The following is a 23,573-nucleotide window of genomic DNA, read 5'->3' as shown; positions in this document are numbered from 1 at the left end:
TAAGAGAAATCCTTAAGGCCTGACAGAAATATACAATGGTGAACACAATGGGGTTGAAATAGAAAATGGTGACTTGCCAAGAAAAGATGGAGAAAGGTGATAGTGGCAGCCCTCCGTAAAAAGGGAGAAGCTGAAAGAAGAAGCAATTATCTGATGGTGCATTTTATGAATTCTTAGAATTATTTCAAAGTAGCACTGAATATACTGGACTGATACAGAGAAAAAAGCTCATTCAATTTTTGGTGCCCAAAGTTAAGAGAAAGAGGTAGAGAGATGTTGTGTCGAGAGACTTTCTGGGTGAATTTTAATCCAGCTCCCAAAGAATGTTTTGATTTATAGTGTGTTCACTCCCTAAATTAGTAAATACATGAATATCACCAGACTCCTTGAACTCCAAAATGCACATTTGATAGTTGTTTTCAGCCGTTCAAAATAATAACTGTAGAGAGAAAAAAGAACCATATGGCATATACAAAAATAAAGCAATTTGTAGTAAAAGATGCAGCAGAAGTAAAGATATTAGCAGGCTTACAGTTCTCAAGTAATTGTGTAGGTGGTTCTTTTAGCCTCATTAGCCCTACAGATAAAGTACTGACAAATTCCATACATGTTTTCTGGTACAGGGGAGTTTATGCCGGGCTGTGAAATAAAACAAAGCTATACATTTAAAGAATTAATATTGTGACATAGTTTAAACCTCTGCCATGTCTTTATCATTCTTCAAACTAATTACTTTTATGTAAAGAAATTTTATTTTCACCAATCATTGCCACTTTCAAATGATGCATGTAGCATAACAGTTCGGGGTTCTAGCACAAGGCAATGCCACATTTCCCTTCCCCCATCTCCTCCTGTCAATCACTCATTCCTATTCCAATCCTGTCACCACTGTATCTTTTCATCTAGTTTCAGACTTACCTCTTTTCCTTCTTCTTGGCCATCTCATCTCCATGAATAATCTCACATTTCTCCCCTCTTTGCTCTTAAGGTCACCAACCATACCATTTCAATTAATTTTGGATATGTTCCTTGCGGCCTCCACAATGTAGTACCTCTAACTATCTCCAGCTTATCCAAGTACACCCTTTCTGTAAGGGTCTAATACTTAATATTGGCAGATTATTTGACCCAGGGAGACAACGGATTTAATTTTGTGATGACGTTGGTATAAGTACACTTTCCCATAGACTGGAGTGGGGTGGGGAGATGATCCGTGTTATTTATTTATGATCAGCAAGGGGATTCCAATTTAATTTTTACTCCTATGCCCAGCCCAACTACAAACACTAGAGTGGCAATCAGCTAATTTAGTGCAAATAGAAAATCAAACCTTGACAGTGTGCCTTGGTTCAACCAACCAAAAGCAAATTTACTTAAGGAGTTATTAGTGAAATAAGGAACAGAAGCAGATGTATTCATGTATAAATCAGCCTTTGGAATATTGTTTAGTATTTCTGGTATCAAGGAATCATAGATATTAGATGAAATTTTCTAAGACTGGGTGATATTGGATTAAACGTGCTGCTCCTCAAAAGGAAAGACACTATCCCTTGTATGAAGAATATAGTTCAATAGTTAAAAGAAAAATTGTTGCCCAGAGGGAGAAAGAAAAACATAAAAAACATTTGGAAATGATGTACTAGTCATAGTGGAGCACTGTTCTGTGGTATTTAAAACAAAGTGGAACAGCATACATTATTCACAAGGTTTTACTGGTTTTCCCTTTGTGGATGCACTTTTAGGGATCTGGACCCCATTTGCAGCCTGGAATCTCAGAGCTTCAGTTATGCCAACTGTGGAGAGGTGTTAAATCTGATGAAACTAAGGACAGGATTTTTATGGATATGGCTGAACTCCAGAGGTCTTTAACATGACGACAGGTGAGACATTCAGGATTCCCATCCCCAAGTGATAATGGGAACTACAGATGCTGGAGAATCCAAGATAATAAAATGTGAGGCTGGATGAACACAGCAGGCCCAGCAGCATCTCAGGAGCACAAAAGCTGACGTTTCAGGCCATGATTGGTCTCGGCCCGAAATGTCAGCTTTTGTGCTCCTGAGATGCTGCTGGGCCTGCTGTGTTCATCCAGCCTCACATTTTATTATCTTGGATTCCCATCCCCAATCCTATTTATGCCAATTTTTGTTGGAGTAAGCCCAGACTCTGCACTCAGACTTGCTAGCTGTATTTTCAGCCATTGATAGCTTGTACCCCTTAAAATTTACTGGACATGGCTCAAACTGCCTCAGAGAAAGCATGGGTGATCCCCTTTTCAAGCATAGAGTAAAAAAAGTTAGTTGCTTTTGGAATTCTTTCAATGACAAGCTTCTGGAACTTAAAAAAAAATGTTCTTTTCAGTTTCAGTAGTTAGATACTGTATTGTGTTTTTATTGCAGTTATTGGATTCTAATGTAATAATCTGAAGTGACTTACATGCCCAGAATCATTTAAAATGAAATATTAACCTTCAACAAACTGCTTTGATTAACAAGCTAACAAATATACTTTTTAAAAAAAAGATGTAGCTAGATGTAGCTTTTTGCAGTTTCAATTTCCTCATTGACTGTGAGCTGGAATGGTTTCTCATGACAGCTTTTACTCTTATGGATCACAGAGTCCCCACAGTGTGGAAACAGACCCTTTTGGCCTAACCAGTCCACACTGACCCTTAGAGCATCCCACCCAGTCCCATCCCCCTGTAACTCACCTAATCTACACATCCCTGGGCACTATGGGCAATTTAGCATGGCCAATCCACCTAGCCTGTATATCTTTGGACTGTGGGAGGAAACTGAAGCACCTAGAAGAAACCCACGCAGACACTGGGAGAACATGCATGCTCCACACAGACAGACGCCTGAGAGTGGAATTGAACCCAGGTTCCTGATACTGTGAGGTAGTAGTGCTAACCACTGACCCAGTGTGCGGTCAGTGTTTGATTGAGTTCACCAGGTCCAGAACTGCTTCAACAACATCTGTATAGTTTATTTTGATTGACATTTTAAGAGGTTATTGAAGGGTTAGATACTTTTGATGCAGTTAATGAAATAGATGTTTGTTTTTATAGTGTATTGACAATTTATAGGATTTAAGTTTATTTATAGGGCATTTTTTGGTGGAGAGTTTGGTTCAGTATCATCTTTGAATAGGATTTTTTTTTTAGAAGCTATTTGTTTTTGTTGTTGTTGGTTTCAAAGACATCATGTGGTCTAACAATAGTGACTATTGGGTGCGTAGCAAGGGAGGATACACGGATAGTGTAGAGGATCTTTAAGGGATATGGGTGGAGTGAGGATTTGAGTATCTAACATTCATAATTAAAACTGGACTAATATCCCATTAAGTAGTTGTGGACATTTGAGCCCACTCGCCTGCCCATGTACGTGTCTTCAAAATCACTCCAGGTCTACCCTCAGGGATGGCAGGCCTGAGTCCATCCTGCACTCATCATGTCAGAATGAAAATAAGGTAGTCAGGGGTCCTTTTAAAGGATGATGGGTCTTCTGGATTGGAAAGTTTCCGAACTTGACCATTCCAGGTTTACAAAAATCCAGCACCAAGTGTGCAACAGTTATTACTGTACTGAGCCATTGACACTGATTTAGTGAACATTCAAAGCTATAAAACAGTTATCAAAGGAAATCAACAATTTAAACCTCCAAAGTTAACATTGGCAATCTCTGGAGGAATATTGCATTTGCAATGCAATAAGAATGGCCCCTTCACTGGCCTCTCAATATTTTAATGTATAGTTACCTATAATTATTCCAGACTACAAAGAAGCATGCATAAGTGGTGGAATGCACAAAACACTCTTTTCTTGTAATATGTGCTATTACTAGCTTCTCCTAAGGGTATGTGTTGTCTAGATCTTGTCTAGTCCAATATTTGAGAGTTGGCAGTCCGGTAATTAAGAAAACCTGTCCAGGCGTCATTTGCCGATCAGAGTAATGCAAAATCTCTGATTAATTGCTAGTCATAGTTGCAGAAATCAACCTCCAGATGTCAAAAGGTCTTGTGATTCATTTCCACAACTGACTTAAGTGGAATTTGTGTCCATTAATATTCAATGACTACTAATAAGACAGTAATCAACAGTAAATCCTTTCATATGTTTCAGGTAGTTAGTTACAGACAACGTTCGACCACTTATCATTGCACTGGAGTGACAGCTAACAATGCTGGGGAGAAAAAGCACATTTTAGAAGTTGTAGTCATCATTGAAAACTAGCTCCATGCTCACTTTTCCCAAGCCTCCAATCCAGGTTCCGATATCTCACTAAAATCACAGTTATGAACAGTATACAACAAGGCTATCTAACCTTCTGGAACAGTCCATTGTATCCTTGATATATGAGCTGTGAAGTGGGTTGTATTGCTTTGAGTCAGATAGGATCATGAGTAAAAGCATTATATCTAATTGTCAGTCTGTTTTAATATTTCTTGAATTTGGCATTTCATCTCTTCCACTACTCTCTCTGCCCACCACTGGTTGCTTAGAACTTCGAGGGGTGTTGGGGGGTTTTAGCACACCACAATTATTACTGACAGATTGTAACAAATTATAAGACGTTAATAACGTTGCAGATTGGGCATGTAATTGACAAGGGAATTTCCTCATAGGTCAGTGTGAAGCATTACATTTTGACGTGAAAATTAAAAGGAGGCAGCATATTACTTAGAAAATCAAGATCTAAATGAGATAGTGGAGTAAAGGAATTTGGGAGTTCAGATGCATAAGTTGTAAAAGTCACGACACAGGCTGATATAAAAAAAACGAGTAGTAACATTTAATTCTAGAGGAAGAGGTAAGTAGAGAAGCTTTAAAGTTCTTGAAGATTTGCAGCTTGATTTGTGGGTGAGATTGGAGACTTGCTCACCGAGCCGGTGTGTTTGGTTGCAGACATTTCGTCACCATGGTAGGTAACATCAGTGCGCCTCCAGTGAAGTGTTGGTGTTCTGTCCTGCTTGTTGTTATGCCTTGGTTTGATGGAGTGGTTGGCATCACTTCCAGTTGTGTTTTTTAGTGGTTTGTACATAGGGTCCAGTTCAATGTGTTTGTTGATGGAGTTCTGGCTGAAATGCTAGGCCTCCACGAATTCCCTGGAATGGCTCTGTTTGGCTCGAGCCATTATGATTGTGCTGTCCCAGTCGAATTCGTGTCCTCTTTGTCCGTGTGTATTGAGACCAGTGAGAATCGGTCGTGTCTCTTGGTGGTGGCTAGTTGGCGTTCATGTACTATTATTGTCAGTTTTCTTCCAATTTGGCCTATGTAATGTTTTTCACAGATCTTTCATGGTATTTTATATATTATGTTAGTTTTATTGGTAAAATGATACCATTATCTCGTCCTCTTCTATATTTGCCAATTCCATGGGATTTAAAAAGCATGGTGGCACAGTGATTAGCACTACTGCCTCACAGCACCAGGGATCAGTTTGATTCCAGCCTTAGGTGACTGTCTGCTAAGAGTTTACATGTTCTCAATGTATCTGTTTGGGGTTCCTGCATGTGCTCCAGTTTTCTCCCACAGTCCAAAGACATAAGGTTATGTGGATTGGCTATGCTAAATTGCCCTGCAGTTTGGAGGCTAGGTGGGTTAACTATTGTAAATATGAGGTAATGGGGATAGGATGGGATGCACTTTGGAGGGTCAGTGCAGACTTGATGGGCCAATTGGTCTTGATGGGCACTGTAGAGATTCAATATTGAATATTCTATTTTATGATCATTGAAGGATTTTTAAAGAGTGCCTCATTCTTTCAGCTGAATTGTAGATATTTGTGAATGAATGTGACTTAGGACAATTCTAGTTGGGAAAAATATATTTTTGAGTGCTGAGAGTACTGCACATTAGTGATAAAGTACATATATCACAAAATGGTTCTCATCATCACAAAACAGAATTCTGAACCTATAAGAATAAAATTCATCCAATTCTCATTTGGCAGTTTTCCCAGTTTGGTATTTTGGAGAAAATTTTTTTCGTCCCTACTTGATGCTGTCTCATTAAAGCAACAACTCAGCTGTGCACAGCTATGAACCACAAGCCATTAAATCATGTTCATTAAACCGCAGGAGATATTGGTTATAATGAATCCCAAGACATAGTATGTCATTTTCTCAGTATGTTCCACAATGATGTTAACCTAGCAACAATTGCTACATACCTTTTAAGCCAGAATTGAGCAGATATGGATTAACTTTTATGCTTATTTTAAAGTTATTGACTGCTGGCTGAAATTTAATTTTATCTTAATTAATTTGTAACTTAACGATTTGAAAAACTGAAATTTGAGGCAAAGTGGAAATTTGTTTCTATCTTCTAGTTTAGTCTCTTTGGTTTATGCTGGTAAATAGTTTCATAACAACAAGCAGCCTTCCTTCTTTTAGAATCATAGAGATGTACAGCACAGATGTGCAACTTGTCCATGCGAACCAGATATCCCAAATTAATCTCGTCCCATTTGCCAATATTTGGCCCATATACCTTTTAATCCCTTCCTATTCATATGCCTATCCAGATGCCTTTCTAAATGTTGTAATTGTACCAGCCTCTATGTGAAAAAGTTGTCCCTCTTGCCTTAAAGCTAAGCCCTCTAATTTTGGACTCTCCTGTCCTGGGGAAAAGACCTTGAAGATTCAAACTATTCATGCCCCTCAGGATTTTATAATAAGGTTATCCCTCAGCCTTTGACCATTCAATAGTCCCTGCTGTTTTTTTTCTTTCATTATTCATTCACAGAATGACGCCATTGCTGGCAAGAACGGCGTTTATTGCCTACCCCTAATTAATTGCCCAGAGTGTAGTTAAAAATCCGCGATGTTGCTGTGGGTCTGGCCTTACATGTAGGCCAGACCAGGTGAGGATGGCAGTTTCCTTCCCTAAAAGGCATTACTGAACCTGATAAATTTTTCTGACAGTTGACAATGGATTCATAGTCGTTAAAAAGTCTGGAATTAAGAGGTTAATAAAGTGAATTTGAATCCCACCATCTGCTATAGTGGGATTTGAACCTGGGTCCCCAGAACATTATCAGGGTCTCTGGATTAACAGTCCAGCAATAATATCAATCAGCCATTACTCTTCTCCTAGTCAGCCTCTCTCTGTAGCTCATACGCTCCAGCCGTGGCAATAGCCTTGTAAGTCTTTTCTGAACCCTTCCAAGTTTCACAACATTTTTTTTTAGCCAGAGGACCAGAATTGAATGCAATATTCCAAAAGTGGCTTAACCAATGTCCTGTACAGTTGCAACATGACCTCCCAACTCCTATACTCAATGCACTGACCAATAAAGACAAATGTACCAAATGTCACCTTCACCATTCTGTCTACCTGCTACTCTACTTTCAAGGAACTATGAACCTGCACCCCAAGGTCTCTTTGTTCAGTAACACTCCCTAAAATCCCTTACCATTAAGTGTATAAGTCCTGCCCTGATTTGCCCTATCAAAATATAGCACCTCATATTTATCTAAATTAAACGCCATCTGCCACTCCTGAGTCCATTTGCCCATCTGATCAAGGTCCCACTGTACTCTGAGGTAACCTTCACCATCCACAAAACCACCAATTTTGGTGTTGTCCTGCAAATGTACTAATCGTACCTCCTATGTTCACATCTAAATCATTTATATGAATAACATAAAATGGTCGACTCAACACTGATTCTTGTAGTACACCCTGGTCACAGGCCTCCCATCTGAAAAGCCACCTTCCACCACTGCCCTTTTGTCTCCTTACTTTTCAGCCAATTTTGTATCAAAATGACTAGTTCTCCCTATATTCTGTGATCGAACCTTGCTAACCAGTCTACCACACAGCACCCTGTCGAATGCTTTACTGAAGTCCATACAGATAATGTGCACCACTCATTAGCTGTCTTCGTCACTCCTTCAGAAAAACTCAGTCAAGCTACATAGATATTAAGATTCACCATGACAGTTTACAAACTACACATTGCACGAATATCAGTCGCCAGCTTCACTGGATCATAATTGCATATGTATCGCCTGTTGAACAAGTCAAATGGCTTACAAAGATATGCACACACAACATTCCAGTAGCAAATAGTGAATACAAGTGTGTCATTTGTCTGATTTTGTCTTCAGTTCAGGAATTCTGCACTCTCCTTAGCATAAAACCCTTAGCCAAACCCCTGACCTCTACTATCCAGGAGGAAAATGGCAGCAGATACATAGGAACGCCACTACCTGAAAGTTCCTCTCCAAGCTACTGATAATCTGTGCTTGGAAATATATTGCCATTACTTCAGTGCAGCTGGACAAGACCCTAGATCTCCCTCCCCAGGGGCTCTGTGGGTTTACAAATGCCAAATTGACGACAGCAGTTCAAGAAGGCAGCTCATCACAACTTTCTCAAGAGCAACAAGGGATGGTAAATGAATGCTGGCCAGGCCAGTGATGACCACATAAGCTGAATGAATAAAATAAAATGCTTGAATAGATAGATGCACAATATCTCAGTTCAGCCAAGATCTTGGTTAGTTTAATTTTTTGTCAATTTATCTTGTAAACTGTCTTATATTTCTTTATACTTCCAAATAGCGTCTTTTCCATTTATGGTTGCATATTTCTATGCTTCTACGTTGCATTCTACAGTAAATATATGCTTCTTCCTCTCACAATCTTTTATTGCTTCTCCAGTATTATAAGATTAGACTTGGAATTTTTTCACTAATTTGCCTGATCAAAGTACAGGATACATGTTTCAAAGCCTGCAGATCCTAATTAGTCAACACATCTTACTGATAGCATGATACCATGGACGTCCAGTCCCTGTACACCTGCATTCCGCATGGAGATGGCCTCAAGGCCCTCCGCTTCTTCCTGTCCCGCAGGCCCGACCAGGCCCCCTCCACCGACACTCTCATCCGCCTAGCGGAACTCGTCCTCACACTCAACAACTTCTCTTTTGACTCCTCCCACTTCCTACAGACTAAGGGGGTGGCCATGGGCACCCGCATGGGCCCCAGCTATGCCTGCCTCTTTGTAGGTTACGTGGAACAGTCCATCTTCCGCACCTACACAGGCCCCAAACCCCACCTCTTCCTCCGGTACATTGATGACTGTATCGGCGCCGCCTCTTGCTCCCCAGAGGAGCTCGAACAGTTCATCCACTTCACCAACACCTTCCACCCCAACCTTCAGTTCACCTGGGCCATCTCCAACACATCCCTCACCTTCCTGGACCTCTCAGTCTCCATCTCAGGCAACCAGCTTGTAACTGATGTCCATTTCAAGCCCACCGACTCCCACAGCTACCTAGAATACACCTCCTCCCACCCACCCTCCTGCAAAAACTCCATCCCCTATTCCCAATTCCTCCGCCTCCGCCGCATCTGCTCCCACGATAAGACATTCCACTCCCGCACATCCCAGATGTCCAAGTTCTTTAAGGACCGCAACTTCCCCCCCACAGTGATTGAGAACGCCCTTGACCGCGTCTCCCGCATATCCCGCGACACATCCCTCACACCCCGCCCCCGCCACAACCGCCCCAAGAGGATCCCCCTCGTTCTCACACACCACCCTACCAACCTCCGGATACAACGCATTATCCTCCGACACTTCCGCCATTTACAATCCGACCCCACCACCCAAGACATTTTTCCATCCCCACCCCTGTCTGCTTTCCGGAGAGACCACTCTCTCCGTGACTCCCTTGTTCGCTCCACACTGCCCTCCAACCCCACCACACCCGGCACCTTCCCCTGCAACCGCAGGAAATGCTACACTTGTCCCCACACCTCCTCCCTCACCCCCATCCCAGGCCCCAAGATGACATTCCACATTAAGCAGAGGTTCACCTGCACATCTGCCAATGTGGTATACTGCATCCACTGTACCCGGTGCGGCTTTCTCTACATTGGGGAAACCAAGCGGAGGCTTGGGGACCGCTTTGCAGAACACCTCCGCTCAGTTCGCAACAAACAACTGCACCTCCCAGTCGCAAACCATTTCCACTCCCCCTCCCATTCTCTTGATGACATGTCCATCATGGGCCTCCTGCACTGCCACAATGATGCCACCCGAAGGTTGCAGGAACAGCAACTCATATTCCGCCTGGGAACCCTGCAGCCATATGGTATCAATGTGGACTTCACCAGTTTCAAAATCTCCCCTTCCCCCACTGCATCCCTAAACCAGCCCAGTTCATCCCCTCCCCCCACTGCACCACACAACCAGCCCAGCTCTTCCCCCCCACCCACTGCATCCCAAAACCAGTCCAACCTGTCTCTGCCTCCCTAACCGGTTCTTCCTCTCACCCATCCCTTCCTCCCACCCCCAGCCGCACCCCCAGCTACCTACTAACCTCATCCCACCTCCTTGACCTGTCCGTCTTCCCTGGACTGACCTATCCCCTCCCTACCTCCCCACCTACACCCTCTCCACCTATCTTCTTTGCTCTCCATCTTCGGTCCGCCTCCCCCTCTCTCCCTATTTATTCCAGTTCCCTCCCCCCATCCCCCTCTCTGATGAAGGGTCTAGGCCCGAAACGTCAGCTTTTGTGCTCCTGAGATGCTGCTTGGCCTGCTGTGTTCATCCAGCCTCACATTTTATCATTACTGATAGCACACTTGCTTATGTCAAAAAAAAGCAGAAAATGATTTATGATTCACTAAAACTCTTAGCAGCTCAACTTCTTTGCTGATATCACTTGGAACATGGAGACTAAGATACAATTTCAACCAGTTTGTTGATGAGCCACATTACAGTAAATTCTCTAAAACTGAGATTCATCTGAAACATGTCACAGAGATAGTGGGAACTGCCGATGCTGGAGAATCTGAGATAACACGGTGCATTTCTGAGGAAGGGTCCCAACCTGAAACATCAAGCTGTCCGCTCCTCTGATGCTGCGTGGCCCGCTGAGTTCATCCAGCTTCACACCGTGTTATCTCTCTTCATCTGAAACGTGTTTGGCAGTTGAATACAGTATTTGGTTGTTTTATCCACTTCCTCTTTAGGTTTCTTTTTGCCAAACAAAGTTTTTAGCTCTTAACCTCTGTTTCACTGTTACTCTATAAGTACGAACTGGCACACGTGAAATGTAGCCAGTACATATTTTCCCTTCACATTTGTTGGAGAAGGTTAATGATTTTCCTCTGACTCTTTCCGCTCACATTCGTACATCTGAGATTGAAGCATATCTTCTAAAAGATGACAGATTTAGATCGTTTTGGCTGTATGTCATTGGCTCATGGCCATGCATCTCACTACAATTGTGCCCTAGAATAACGTGCTTTGCAGCATTTGTGAATTAGCAGTATTATACCTCAAAATTCAGAAATTTCCTCTGACATTGCTCTGAAAGATATACATTGCACGCTTGTACAAAATGATGATGAAATTGTGAGATTTGTGTGTGGATTTTATGTTTGCAAAGCAGAACTACTGCAGTTCTGTTAGTGTGTAAAATTTGGCATCATAACATTGGGTTGTGAACATGAGGTCATCATAGTAGATAGCTGGGCAGTTCACCCACCACTTTTAAATGCTGTATTAAGAATGTTTAAACTTGTTTGGATGTCAGTTTTTGTCAATAAAATGTTACATCATAATCAATGGATTCATAGGAAGCATGGTGCTTCATTTACATGCACTGTTGAAAGTGCAAATGTTGAGGCTGCAGGTGATTATTACATCAAAGATAACGGGAACTGCAGATGCTGGAGAATCCGAGATAACAAGGTGTGTAGGTGGATGAACACAGCAGGCCAAGCAGCATCTTAGGAGCAGGAAAGCTGACGTTTCGGGCCTAGAAGGGCCGAAACATCAGTTTTCCTGCTCCAAAGAAGCTGCTTGGCTTGCTGTGTCCATCCAGCTCCACACCTTGTTATCTAGGTGATTTTACATGTTGGATTTACTTGAAGAGTCTGCTGTTGAAACTGAGACTTAAGCACTGTTGCAAATTTTAGTTATCGTAACATTACAGATACATCAGTATACTCCCCAGGAAAGAGGGAAGAAAAGCAGGTGCTCTAATCAATATTGAATCCTGCACTATTTGTGAATGTCTGATATGGGAGTTGTCTATTCTACTGGCATCACGAAAAGGAGGACATCAACTGTCCAGAGCAGGAGCAACAAGCAACTATGGAGGCAGGCAGCATTATTAAGCAGGCAGAGATATAAAATAGCCTGATTTCACTGAGTGTAGAAGCCAGAATGTCTTACCATCTGATAATATTCACTCATGATATACTATAATATTCTATTCGTTTTCCTGATTATTTGCTGAACCTGCAAACTAATCTTTTATAATTAATGCATGAGGGGACCCAGATCCTTCTGCATGTCACAGCTCTTTAATCTCTCCCTATTTCTATAATATACTTTTTTCTCTGGAAAGTGCTTCTCATCTTCAAGCAGCATCACCATTTGTCTTGAATCCAATAAAGATGGAAGTAGAGCTTTCCTAAAGGTGAAAATTAGAAACTGACAATTTTTAACAGAAGACTATAATTGGAGTTACTTTTGAGAAGAATGACTGACTGACTAAAATCAAAGGAAATGAGTTAAGGTAAGATTTTTCCATTTCCTACCAAAAGCATGCTCAGATTCAAAGCATTTTTGGAGCAAGAAGCAGTCAGTTCGTCAATAGGACACTGAGGAAGATGGATATTCTTCTTAAATTTATGGGCAAACAGTAGAAGAAAGTTGAATAAATGCATGGGAAGAATAGTCAGATTTTGTTAAGTTTAGAAACATGGATAGTTATTCAGTTGCAGACTACATCATGGAATTTAATACACCGCAATAGTGCAGAAATTCTGTCTGGAAATTCCTAATTCTGTGTTTGCTATCAAATTGTTGGATTATGCTAAAGTGTTGCTTTGGTCTCCTAGTTTTAACTGGAGTTAGGTTCACAGAAAAATTCCACAGATGTCTGAAGCTTTAAAAAATTCCCTGGGGAAACTATAATTTCCACCAAACATCATGGCACAAATGGGATATTGGCAATGTGATGAAATTTTGAAGATTCAATGCTCACAGCATTTTGGGACTGTTCAGATATGGAGGACAGGCATCTACATGTTGTGGCATAGTCATCCATTTGTGGGAATCAGTTTGCATAGTTGGCTGGATGGCTGGTTTGTGATGCATTAATACCAACAACATAATTTTCATTCCTGCACTGGCAGAAGTTATGATGAAAGCCCTACTTACTAAACCTTTTCCCTTGTCTTAGGAGTCACCCTTAGTTGTCTCTTTCTAATGAGACAGCAACCTTTTGGTGTCTTCTGTTTTACATGGAAGTTTTTAAGTAGATTTGGCAGATGACAAGAAAGAATAATAATAACAGAATGCCTGCAGAATTACTACATCTAAATGCTTTAAATGTGATTCAAAATGTTATTATGTAGCAAGTTGTCTGAAATGAAACAATAGGGTCTTTGAGGTGATGCACAATGGAAGTTTTAGAAGGGCAAAATGATAATAGTCATTAGTCTTAGACAATTGTAGCTGTCAAAAGCTTCAGCCTTGAAATGAATGTGCTAATTGCAGATTCATTTAACTGGACCATGTTGGATGGTGAATGCACAAACATATGTGGAATGAATTAGTTGAAATGCTATTGGCATTTATGAAATAGTAAGGGTTGAAGAAATGTCAGGGAACCGTCCTGATGAAGGGTGTAAAACTGAAATGTCAACGTTCCTGCTCCTCTGATGCTGCTTGAACTGCTGTGTTCCTCTGCTTGTTTCAGGTTTGCTGTGGACAATACATTAAAATCACTGTAAAAATTGGTGATGCCATGTAGGATAGCTGGTATAAACAGTTTTACTGCTGTGAGTAATATGATAAGTTTTAATCTGCAGTTTGAGAGGGAGAAGGGAGAATCAGAAGTGTCAGCATTGCAGTTGAATAAAGCGAACTATGGAGCTATGAGGGAGGAGCTGGCCAAAGTTCAATGGTACAATACCCTAGCAGGGATGACAGTGGAACAACAATGGCAGGTATTTCTGGATATAATGCAGAAGGTGCAGGATCAGTTCATTCCAAAGAGGAAGAAAGATCCTAGGGGGAGGCAGGGGTGGCCGTGGCTGATGAGGGAAGTTGAGGACTGTATAAAGATAAAAGTGAAGAAGTATAACATAGCAAAGATGAGCGGGAAGCTGGAGGACTGGGTAGCTTTTAAAGAGCAACAGCGGATAACTAAAAAGGCAATACACAGAGAAAAAATGAGGTATGAAGGAAAACTGGCCAAAAATATAAAGGAGGTTAGTAAAAGCTTTTTTAGGTAAAAAAAAGAAAAAAAATGGTTAAGGCTAAAATTAGGCCCTTGAAGTCAGAAACGGGTGAATTTATTATGGGAAACAAGGAAATGGCAGAGGAGTTGAAAAGGTACGTTGGATCTGTCTTCACTAGGAAAGACACAAGCAATCTCCCAGATACAATAGTGGCCGAAGGACCTAGGGTAATGGACGAACTGAAGGGAATTTATATTAGGCAGGAAATGATGTTGGATAGATTGTTAGGTCAGAAGGCAGATAAGTCCCCAGGACCTGATGTTCTGCACCCCAGGGTACTTAAAGAGGTGGCTCTAGAAATCGTGGATGCATTGGTAAACATTTTCCAAGGTTCTATAGATTCAGGATCAGTTCCTGCGGACTGGAGGGTGGCAAATGTTGTCCCACTTTTCAAGAAAGGAGGGAGAGAGAAAATAGGAAATTATAGACCAGTTAGCCTGACGTCAGTGGTGGGAAAGATGCTGGAGTCAATTATAAAAGATTAAAAATTACGACTCATTTGGATAGCAGTAACAGGATAGATCAGAGTCAGCATGGATTTACAAAGGGGAAATCGTGCTTGACTAATCTTCTGGAATTTTTTGAGGATGTATCTATGAAGATGAACAAGGGAGAACCAGTGGATGTAGTGTACCTGGACTTTCAGAAAGCCTTTGATAAAGTCCCGCATAGAAGATTGGTGAACAAAATTAGGGCACATGGTATTGGGGGCAAAATACTCAGTTGGATTGAAAATTGGCAGGCTGACAGGAAGCAAAGAGTAGTGATAAACGGGTCCCTTTTGGAATGGCTGGCGGTGACCAGTGGGGTACCACAAGGTTCGGTGCTGGGACCGCAGCTGTTTACGATATACATTAATGATATAGACGAAGGCATTAAAAGCAATATTAGCAAATTTGCTGATGACACAAAGTTGGGTGGCAGTGTGAAATGTGAGGAGGATGTTATGAGAATACAGGGTGACTTGGACAGGCTAGGTGAGTGGACGGATACATAGCAGATGCAGTTTAATGTGGATAAATGTGCGGTTATTCACTTTGGTGGCAACAACAGGAAGGCAGATTACTATCTCAATGGAGTCAAGTTAGGTAAAGGGGAAGTATAACGAGATCTAGGTGTTCTTGTACATTAGTCAATGAAAGCAAGCATGCAGGTACAGCAGACAATGAAGAAAGCTAATAGCATGCTGGCCTTCATAACAAGAGGAATTGAGTATAGGAGCAAAGAGGTCCTTCTGCAGCTGTACAGGGCCCTGGTGAGACTGCACCTGGAGTATTGTGTGCAGTTTTGGTCTCCAAATTTGAGGAAGGACATTCTTGCTATTGAGGGAGTGCAGTGTAGGTTCATGAGGACAATTCCCGGAATGGCGGGACTATCATATGTTGAAAGATTGGAGCGACTGGGCTTGTATACACTTGAGTTTAGAAGGATGAGAGGGGATCTGATTGAGACGTATAAGATTATTAAGGGATTGGACATTCTGGAGGCAGGAAGCGTGTTTCCGCTGATGGGTGAGTCTAGAACCAGAGGACACAGTTTAAAAATAAGGGGTAGGCCATTTAGAACAGAGTTGAGGAAAAACGTCTTCACCCAGAGAGTGGTGGATATATGGAATGCTCTGCTCCAGAAGGCAGTGGAGGCCAACTCTCTGGATACTTTCAAGAAAGAGATGGATAGAGCTCTTAAAGATAGTGGAATCAAGGGTTATGGGGATAAGGCAGGAACAGGATACTGATTGTGAATGATCAGCCATGATCATAATGAATGGTGGTGCTGGCCCGAAGGGCCGAATGGCCTACTCCTGCACCTATTGTCTATTGTTTATTGAGTAGAACTTCCTTAGGGCCTAAATGACATGGGCTTTGACAAGAAATTTGGGAGAATTGCAAGAGAAATTGAATGAGGCCTTTTTGGATTTTGACAGCAACATTTTTTGGATGATAAGCAAAGATTCTCACTACTAAGGGGCGGGAGACCTATGAATGGAGATTATCACTAATTTGCCTTTATTATTACTTAATCACACCTTATAATGTGCATTCTCCTACTCTATCATCTACTGGCTAGAGACTTGATACTGTCACAGCAATTACTTGGCAACTCCTGCTCACCAGTTGCTCCTCCTGTACTCCATCTTGTACACATCACCAACATCTTAGGTCATGCTCCATGTGCAACGGCTTCGTGCACTTCACATCTATGGATGCTGAAATCTGACTCATGCATACAAGGTACTGTGTGGTAGGTTGTTGCCTAAGATTAAATCTCACGGAATCCTGGGAGAGCTAGCCAATTGGATGCAAAATTGGCTTAATGATAGCAGACACGGTGGTGCTAGAGGATTGTTTTTCAGACTGGGAGTTTGTGACCAGCGGCATTGCCATAATGATCAGTGCCGGGTCCACTGTTACTTGTCATTTATATAAATTTTGGATGAAAATTTAGGAGGTATGGTTAGTAAGTTTGCACATGACATCAAGATTGGTGGTATAGTGGACAGTGAAGAAAGTTAACTAGGCCAGTGAGCTGAGGAAGTTCAGATGAAGTTTAATTTAGATAAATGTAAGGTGTTGCATTTGGTAGGTCAATCTAGGGCAAGACCTACACAATCAATAGTACGGGCCTGGGGAGTGTATAGAACAAAGAGACCTAGGGATCTTTGAAAGTGGTGTCATAGGTAGACAGGGTGTGAAGAAAGCTTTTGGCATGCTTGCTTTCATCAGTCAGAGCCCTGTGTTTAGGAATTGGGATGTCTAATTGCAGCTGTACCAGACACTGGTGAGGGCATATTTGGAGTATTGTGTGCAGTTCTGGTCGCCCTATTATAGAAGGAATATTATTAAACTAGTAAGCGTGCAGAACAGATTTATTAGGATTCTACCTGGACTGGAAGGGTTGAGTTATAAGGAGAGTTGGATAGGTTGGGACTTGTTCCTCTGGAGTGTAGGAGACTGAAGGGTGACCTTACAGAGGTCTATAAAATTATGAGGCATAGATAAGGTAGATAGCTAACAGCTTTTCCCTATGATAGAGGAGTCTAAATTTAGAGGGCATAGTTTTAAGGTGAGAGGGGGGAGATACAAAAGAGTCCAGAGGGGACCTTTTTTTCACAGAGAGGATAGTGAGTATCAGATATAGCCTGTGAGAGGTAATGCTGGAAGTGAGTACAATTTTGTTAATTTAAGAAACATTTAGACAGGTACATAGATGAGGTACATATGGAGGAATATGGACCAAACATAGGCAAATCGGACTAGTTTAATTGTGAAAATTCGGCAGCGTGGCCAAGTTGGGTTGAAGGGCCTGCTTCCATCCTGTAAACCTCTGATTCTATGACACTTCAACATACCACATGTTCCGTTGTCAACATTTCTGTCTCTGGGCTGTTGCCGTGTTCTGGTGAGGGTCAGAGAAAGCTGTAAGAACAGCATTTCATTGTCCACTTGGGGACCATGCAGCTTTCAGGACCTAATATTGAGTTCAGTCATTTTAAGGCCTAAATACTTTCTTTCTTGTCCTTTACCCACCCCCACACCCCAGAACCTGTCATCATACAGGCTGCCACCATACAGCCAACCTATTTTCACTCACTGATTAGTCCCCATTAGCAGCATTTTTTTCTCCCCAGCTCATAACTATTCCATTAATTTGCCTGCCCAATTGCTGTTGTCCTTGTCTGGACTCCATCTTAACTGATTATTCAACCTCTTTCCTTCCCCAACCCTTCCCATCCTCATTCTTCAGCACAAATACTGCAGTTTCCTTGCTAACACAGTTCTGAAGAAGGGTCCGGACGTAAATGTTGACTCTATTTTCTGTTCATAACTGCTATCAGACTTGCTGAGGTTCTCCAACAATTTCTGTTTTTGTGTTAATAAAACATTGCCTTGGATAATGATTTTTTTTAATAGCACCCTCTAATGTGGTTAAGCGATTGTGTTGATTCTAAAGCTGTTTGGACTCTGTGGCAGTAACTCACTAGTATGTCCAGCACTATCTCCATCCTGAGTATTAATTCAAGAGGCATAGCATACAAGGATCTGAAGAAGAGTCCTACCTGACTGAAAACGTTAACTCTGTTTCTCTCCCCAAAGCTGCTGCGGCAGTTTCTTCAGCATTCTCTGTTTGTTTCAAATTTCCAGTATCTGCAGTATTTTGCTTTTATTATAGCACACGTGGGTCAGTCTTTGACTGATAAGCTCCATTGGTTTAATGTTTCTTCAAAATGAAGGCAAAGCTTTCATTACTTCACCTACAAACTCTTCAAAGGTCACATCTTTCAGGCAGTTTCATCGCTAAAATAAACACATTTTTACCATCCCTTTGTGTCTTGTGAATAAACATGATTGTTTCTGCAGTTACAAGATGCTGCAGGCTGTTTGACCATTTGGACGCATACATTTTGTCTTTAGACTGGGCAAGACTGTTAACATTACTCAATGTATACATTTGAGAAAGAGCTCTTGTGCTGCAGTGATAGTGTCCCTACATCTGGGCTGGAAGGCCTAGATTCAGGTCTCACCTGCTTCAGAGATGTGTCATAAAACATCTGACTAGGTTGAATAGAATACTTATACATTTGTGATTCACAGATGGTAAGCAAAATTGCTCTTATTTCGCATTTATGTAGCATGGGTTAATGTTCCTGAAAATAGAATTTAAATCTCTTACATGTGCATTCCAGTTCTCTACTCTATGATTTTGCCAATTAGTATAAACATGTTAAACATTCTGTATCAAGTTCCTTACCTAAGTAAAAGAGATGCTCAAAATTCAATCTTTTTGACAATGAGCTGTCCTTAGTTTGCTATCACTGTTACGTCTGATGTAAACACTCAAATTGTGTACGTGGTCACTGCTTTTGACTCCTGACCATCTAAAATATTCTGTCATAAAATAATAAAACAATACAACAGGACTTGGATTGTAATTGCTTCAAAGTGTTTACTCTCATTGGTCACAATCTACTAAAATAAAACAAAGAACTACAGATACTGGAGATATGAAGCAAAAATGAAAATTGCTGGCGAAATTCAACAGGTCTGGCAGCATTTGTGAGAAGAAAGCAGCATTAACGTTTCGAGTTGGGAGACTCTTTTCTTGTTGTGCAATCTACTATTCAGTTGGCAAATGCAAGTGTCATAAAGATCCTGTGGGGGTGTTTGGTTATTCTGAGAAGAAATGCTGATAATCTAAAAATATCTAGAAGCTGCTATTCAGTAATAAACCATTACCACACAATAATAAAATTAATTCAACGGTTACCCTGCTTTGTCCAATTCACAAAACCTTTTCTGAATAGTTGTACAACTGATTCCTCAAGAACCTTCCCTATGAATAGAATTTACTGAAATAAATAAAAATCTGAAAGATTGTATATTTGGACTAATGTGTTCTCCAAGGAGAGCTAACAATGGTCTTGCTGATTTATAAGAAGGAACAGGTTTGTAAATTCTAGTATTAAGTTTTGAGTTTTGTAATAGGAAATGAAGCAGTCGTTAGTGAGTTGTTCACAAGTATTTATCAAAACAAAATAGATATGAAAAGTTCTGTACACAGTCTTGCTCCCACAGCACAAGATCATGGTATACTTAACTCTAAATCAAACATAGGGCTTAAGGCAGTATTGCAACTTATGTCAAGGAAACAAAATGCTTTTAATTGAATAAACATGAAGATGCTGAATCTTAAAATATATGGGTTATAATTATGGAAAATATATAGTATGCAGGATTTAACTCAAGTTACCCTCGTTTTCCATTATAATGTTCAATGGCAGAGAGAGAAAATTGGATGGCACTCTAGCCTGAACTTTACTCTTAGTCGTGATCTTTTGGAGTTTATTATTGTAGGTTACTAGAAAATGGATCCTTGCAACTAAATTAAGCAAAGATAACCAAGAGTAGACTTTCACTGAATTAGGAAAATGTTATACAACTTTAAAAGAGGTGGCAAAGGCCGGAATGCAGAAGTGACCCCTCTATTTCCAATGGATCCAATTTTTACTGGTTGATATTGAGTCCCGAAGCCTGCAGTGTGCCCATGTGGAAAATGAGATGCTATTCTTTTAGCTTGTGCTGAGCTTCGGTGATGCACTGCAGCAAGCCCAAACTGAGTGATTCTTCTCACAAAATTTATTGCACAATGGTTACAGCAACAATGTACAGAAAGCATGAATGAGAAAAGTATTTTGATGTGCGTAGCTTGCAGATGGCTGCAATGATTATGTTCTGTAATGATCTATGAATATTAATTAGATGTTCTACTTCCTTTTGAAAATACATTTTGGAGTCTGTAATGTTCGGAGTATTTTTTCTCCAGGTTCTCACTTATATTGACAGTTTTGTGTATAGCTAGGATACAGTTTTGCAGGCACAATCAGATCTCTTTTATGTTGCTGAGGTGAGCATTTTTCAGCTGAAGACCAAATACAGGACTTGTGTCACACATCCAACCATGATGCCATATCAGGTGATTTATCCTGTAACTTATTGTGCCATACAAATGATATTACTTTGATAATTACATTTCATCTTACTGCATATTACAGTTTAATGATATACGCCATATTTATTAAGAACCAAAGTAGGAAAAGCATACCTTGCAGTAGAGTTCTTTATTCATAAATAAATCTTTTCCCACAGAATCGCTTGAAAGTAGGACTGTGATCAAAGAATTACACAATACAGAAGAAGGCCATTTAGTCATTGAACCACTACCAGCTCCTTGAAAGACCTTTCCAATTTGTACCACTTTGGTACTCTTCCCCCACAGGTCTTTGTGAATAAAACAAAACAAATTTTGTACATTTCTGAAGATCAATCCAGGGATCACATTGCAAGATCAACTGACCTAACTCTTTGCTGCCTGATAATTTCCACAACTTCTGTGTGTAGCCAGCACTAAATGTTGTATTGAATCAGTGCATGGCCCACGAGGAAGGCAAATTTGTGAACGGCTACAACACAAAGCCTAGTTTGTATTACTTAAAGCCAACCTGTTCCACCTGAAGGAGTGATCTATACTGGATGGAAGAAGTAGAAGAATGTCTGAGCAGGAAAAGAAAATGATTTAGAGCACAACAGGAGATAGAGCATGGTTAAAGATTTTTCTGGTGCTGCATTGATATATTGCTGGACAAAATGAAGAAGAAGAGAACTGTGATCCATCCACAGGATATCATGTAGGCAAACTCTAGCAGGGCAGTGTGATGAGATAACTATGGTGGTCAATGGCAAAAGTCAATCCTCAAAAATCAGATGCAGCGATCCCCAAACATTTGATGCCCTGACACATAAGATCAGGCATGAATGTATATGCAAATATCATATGCCACATTATTAATTCAGTGCACCATTCTCCGTCACTCATCCACCAGCAATGTCTTGAAATCCTGACTGATGCATAACATTTTTAGATTTGCTTCATTCCCACGCACATAGACCTGATGCAAGTTTGTCATCCCCAATTCAGAGTTTGCATGGACTGCCAGCTGTACAATCATGACAGCCACTTCATCCAAACAGATTATTTCATACTGACCTACGCACTTCTTGAAGACAAATTGCCATATAATCAGAGATGGTAGGGGTTAGCTGGCAGGGAACAGGCATGGTTGTTTGTCCATTCTCTGATGTGTTTGATAATATTGCCATCTCGGGATGTAGCCAGGGACTGGACTGAAACCACTGAAAATCGTGGTATTCAAAGATCATGGAATCCATACAGTGTGAAAACAGGCCCTTCAGCCCAACAACCCTCAAAGCATCCCACCCTGACCCATCCTTCTAATCTACACATCCCTGAACACTATGGGCAATTTAGCATGGCCAATCCACCTAGCCTGCACATCTTTGGTCTATGGGAGGAAACCGGAGCACCCAGAAGAAACCCTAGCAAACACAGGGTGAATGTACAAATTCCACATAGACAGTCACTAAAGGGTGGAATCGAATCAGGTTCCTGGTGTGTGAGGCAGCAGTGTTAACCGCTGAGCCACCATGCCGACCCTTGTTGTACTTAATCCTCATTCTCATAATCCTCCATCTTCAAGTCCTTAGGATCCAAATTAAAATGCAGAACATGAAAGAACATAAAACATCAATTAGTATTGGATTAAGCAGATTAGGGAATCAAATTTAGAGCCCTAAGAGTGGTATGAGAAGAGTGGGTTTTGATTCTCAGGTCATCAGTACTTAAGGAAGAGAGAGCTATTCCACTAGGACGGCTTCCACTCTTCAAGAACTGGGCCAGTACCCTGGCTAATTGTAAGCCTGGGGATGGGATTCAGGTGCACAGCGATGTAGAAATCCGAAGAGAATGGGTTGAGGTAACATAGCAGTATAGCAACATGGGTAAAGATAAGCAGAGTAAATAAATTTGCTACTCTGGCAGATTTACATCAGTAATAAAATCTGTTACAACCAACAAATTTGGTCAAATGTAATTCTTATTTTCTGTTTGCTTCTTTGCTCTATTAAGGTGGCAAATAAAAACCCCTTTGTTGCTCAAGTGAAGCTCAGTCCACCTTAAGCGTGAAGCATTATGTTACTACACAAACAAGAAATGTCCCTTCAAATGCCATGATGAGAATATATGTTGGTATGATATTGTTGTGAAAACCAGTTTACAATTTTTCATTTGTTAAAATAAAATTTTTGGAATTCTTATCAGTTAACCATCTTTATATCTCAATATTACTTGTTTAATGTTTGCCCATATTTTGACAACTTTTATTTTGCTTGCTTTATCAAAACAAAATATAGGAAGAAAATAAAACTAGCCACACATCATCATGAATAGCAAATGAAAAATGCTAGGTTTTCTTCAACTTTAAGAAAATATCAAAATTAATTAATTTTTGAGACATCTAAGCAGGATATATGTCAAATATGTGGATCATTGGTGAATGGTAGTCAATATCACACAGTAACTTCTCTGAACCTCTTATAAATTGACGTCTTTACAATTAGTACTTGCCCAGCTGTTGGCCTTTGTATAGTGGGACCTGTCAGTCTGAGTAAAAATAATTCCTTCCAAACTCATTCAAGTTGTCATTCCATGTCTTAATGAATGCAGGGGCACATTCAATGAGCATCAATTATTTATTGGCTCATGGTGCATTAAGAAGAATGTCATTATTTATCTTCCTGGTGTCAATCCTGTGATTAAAAAAATTAAAGACTGTTATCTTTTATGCCTCTTAGACAAGTCTGAAATAATGTCCACCATATTGATGAAGGAGAAATTCTTCCATTTCCATAATCATCTTTCTAGCAAGCGCAAAACAAA

The 23,573-nt window shown here is 40.6% G+C and overlaps 1 protein-coding gene and 1 long non-coding RNA gene across 12 annotated transcripts in view; one reads left to right on the top strand and one right to left on the bottom strand.

The window, feature by feature from the left end:
• The window catches only part of LOC132210952 (uncharacterized), a 121,792-nt gene that overhangs the window by 67,340 nt on the left and 30,879 nt on the right, over positions 1-23,573 (top strand). The window lies entirely within an intron of this gene.
• The window catches only part of LOC125463397 (collagen alpha-1(VII) chain), a 377,348-nt gene continuing 373,727 nt past the window's right edge, over positions 19,953-23,573 (bottom strand). For all 11 annotated transcript variants that reach the window (XM_059654498.1, XM_059654507.1, XM_059654500.1 and 8 more), the window contains one exon: positions 19,953-23,443. In XM_059654498.1, the coding sequence (XP_059510481.1) occupies positions 23,438-23,443 (6 nt within the window). In that variant the 3' untranslated portion in view covers positions 19,953-23,437. The remainder of the gene's footprint in view (positions 23,444-23,573) is intronic.

The sequence above is a fragment of the Stegostoma tigrinum genome, chromosome 25, assembly GCF_030684315.1.
Source record: "Stegostoma tigrinum isolate sSteTig4 chromosome 25, sSteTig4.hap1, whole genome shotgun sequence".
NCBI lineage: Eukaryota > Metazoa > Chordata > Chondrichthyes > Orectolobiformes > Stegostomatidae > Stegostoma > Stegostoma tigrinum.
Note: the sequence above shows the minus strand (reverse complement) of the source record. Positions and strands in the feature narration are given on the sequence as shown.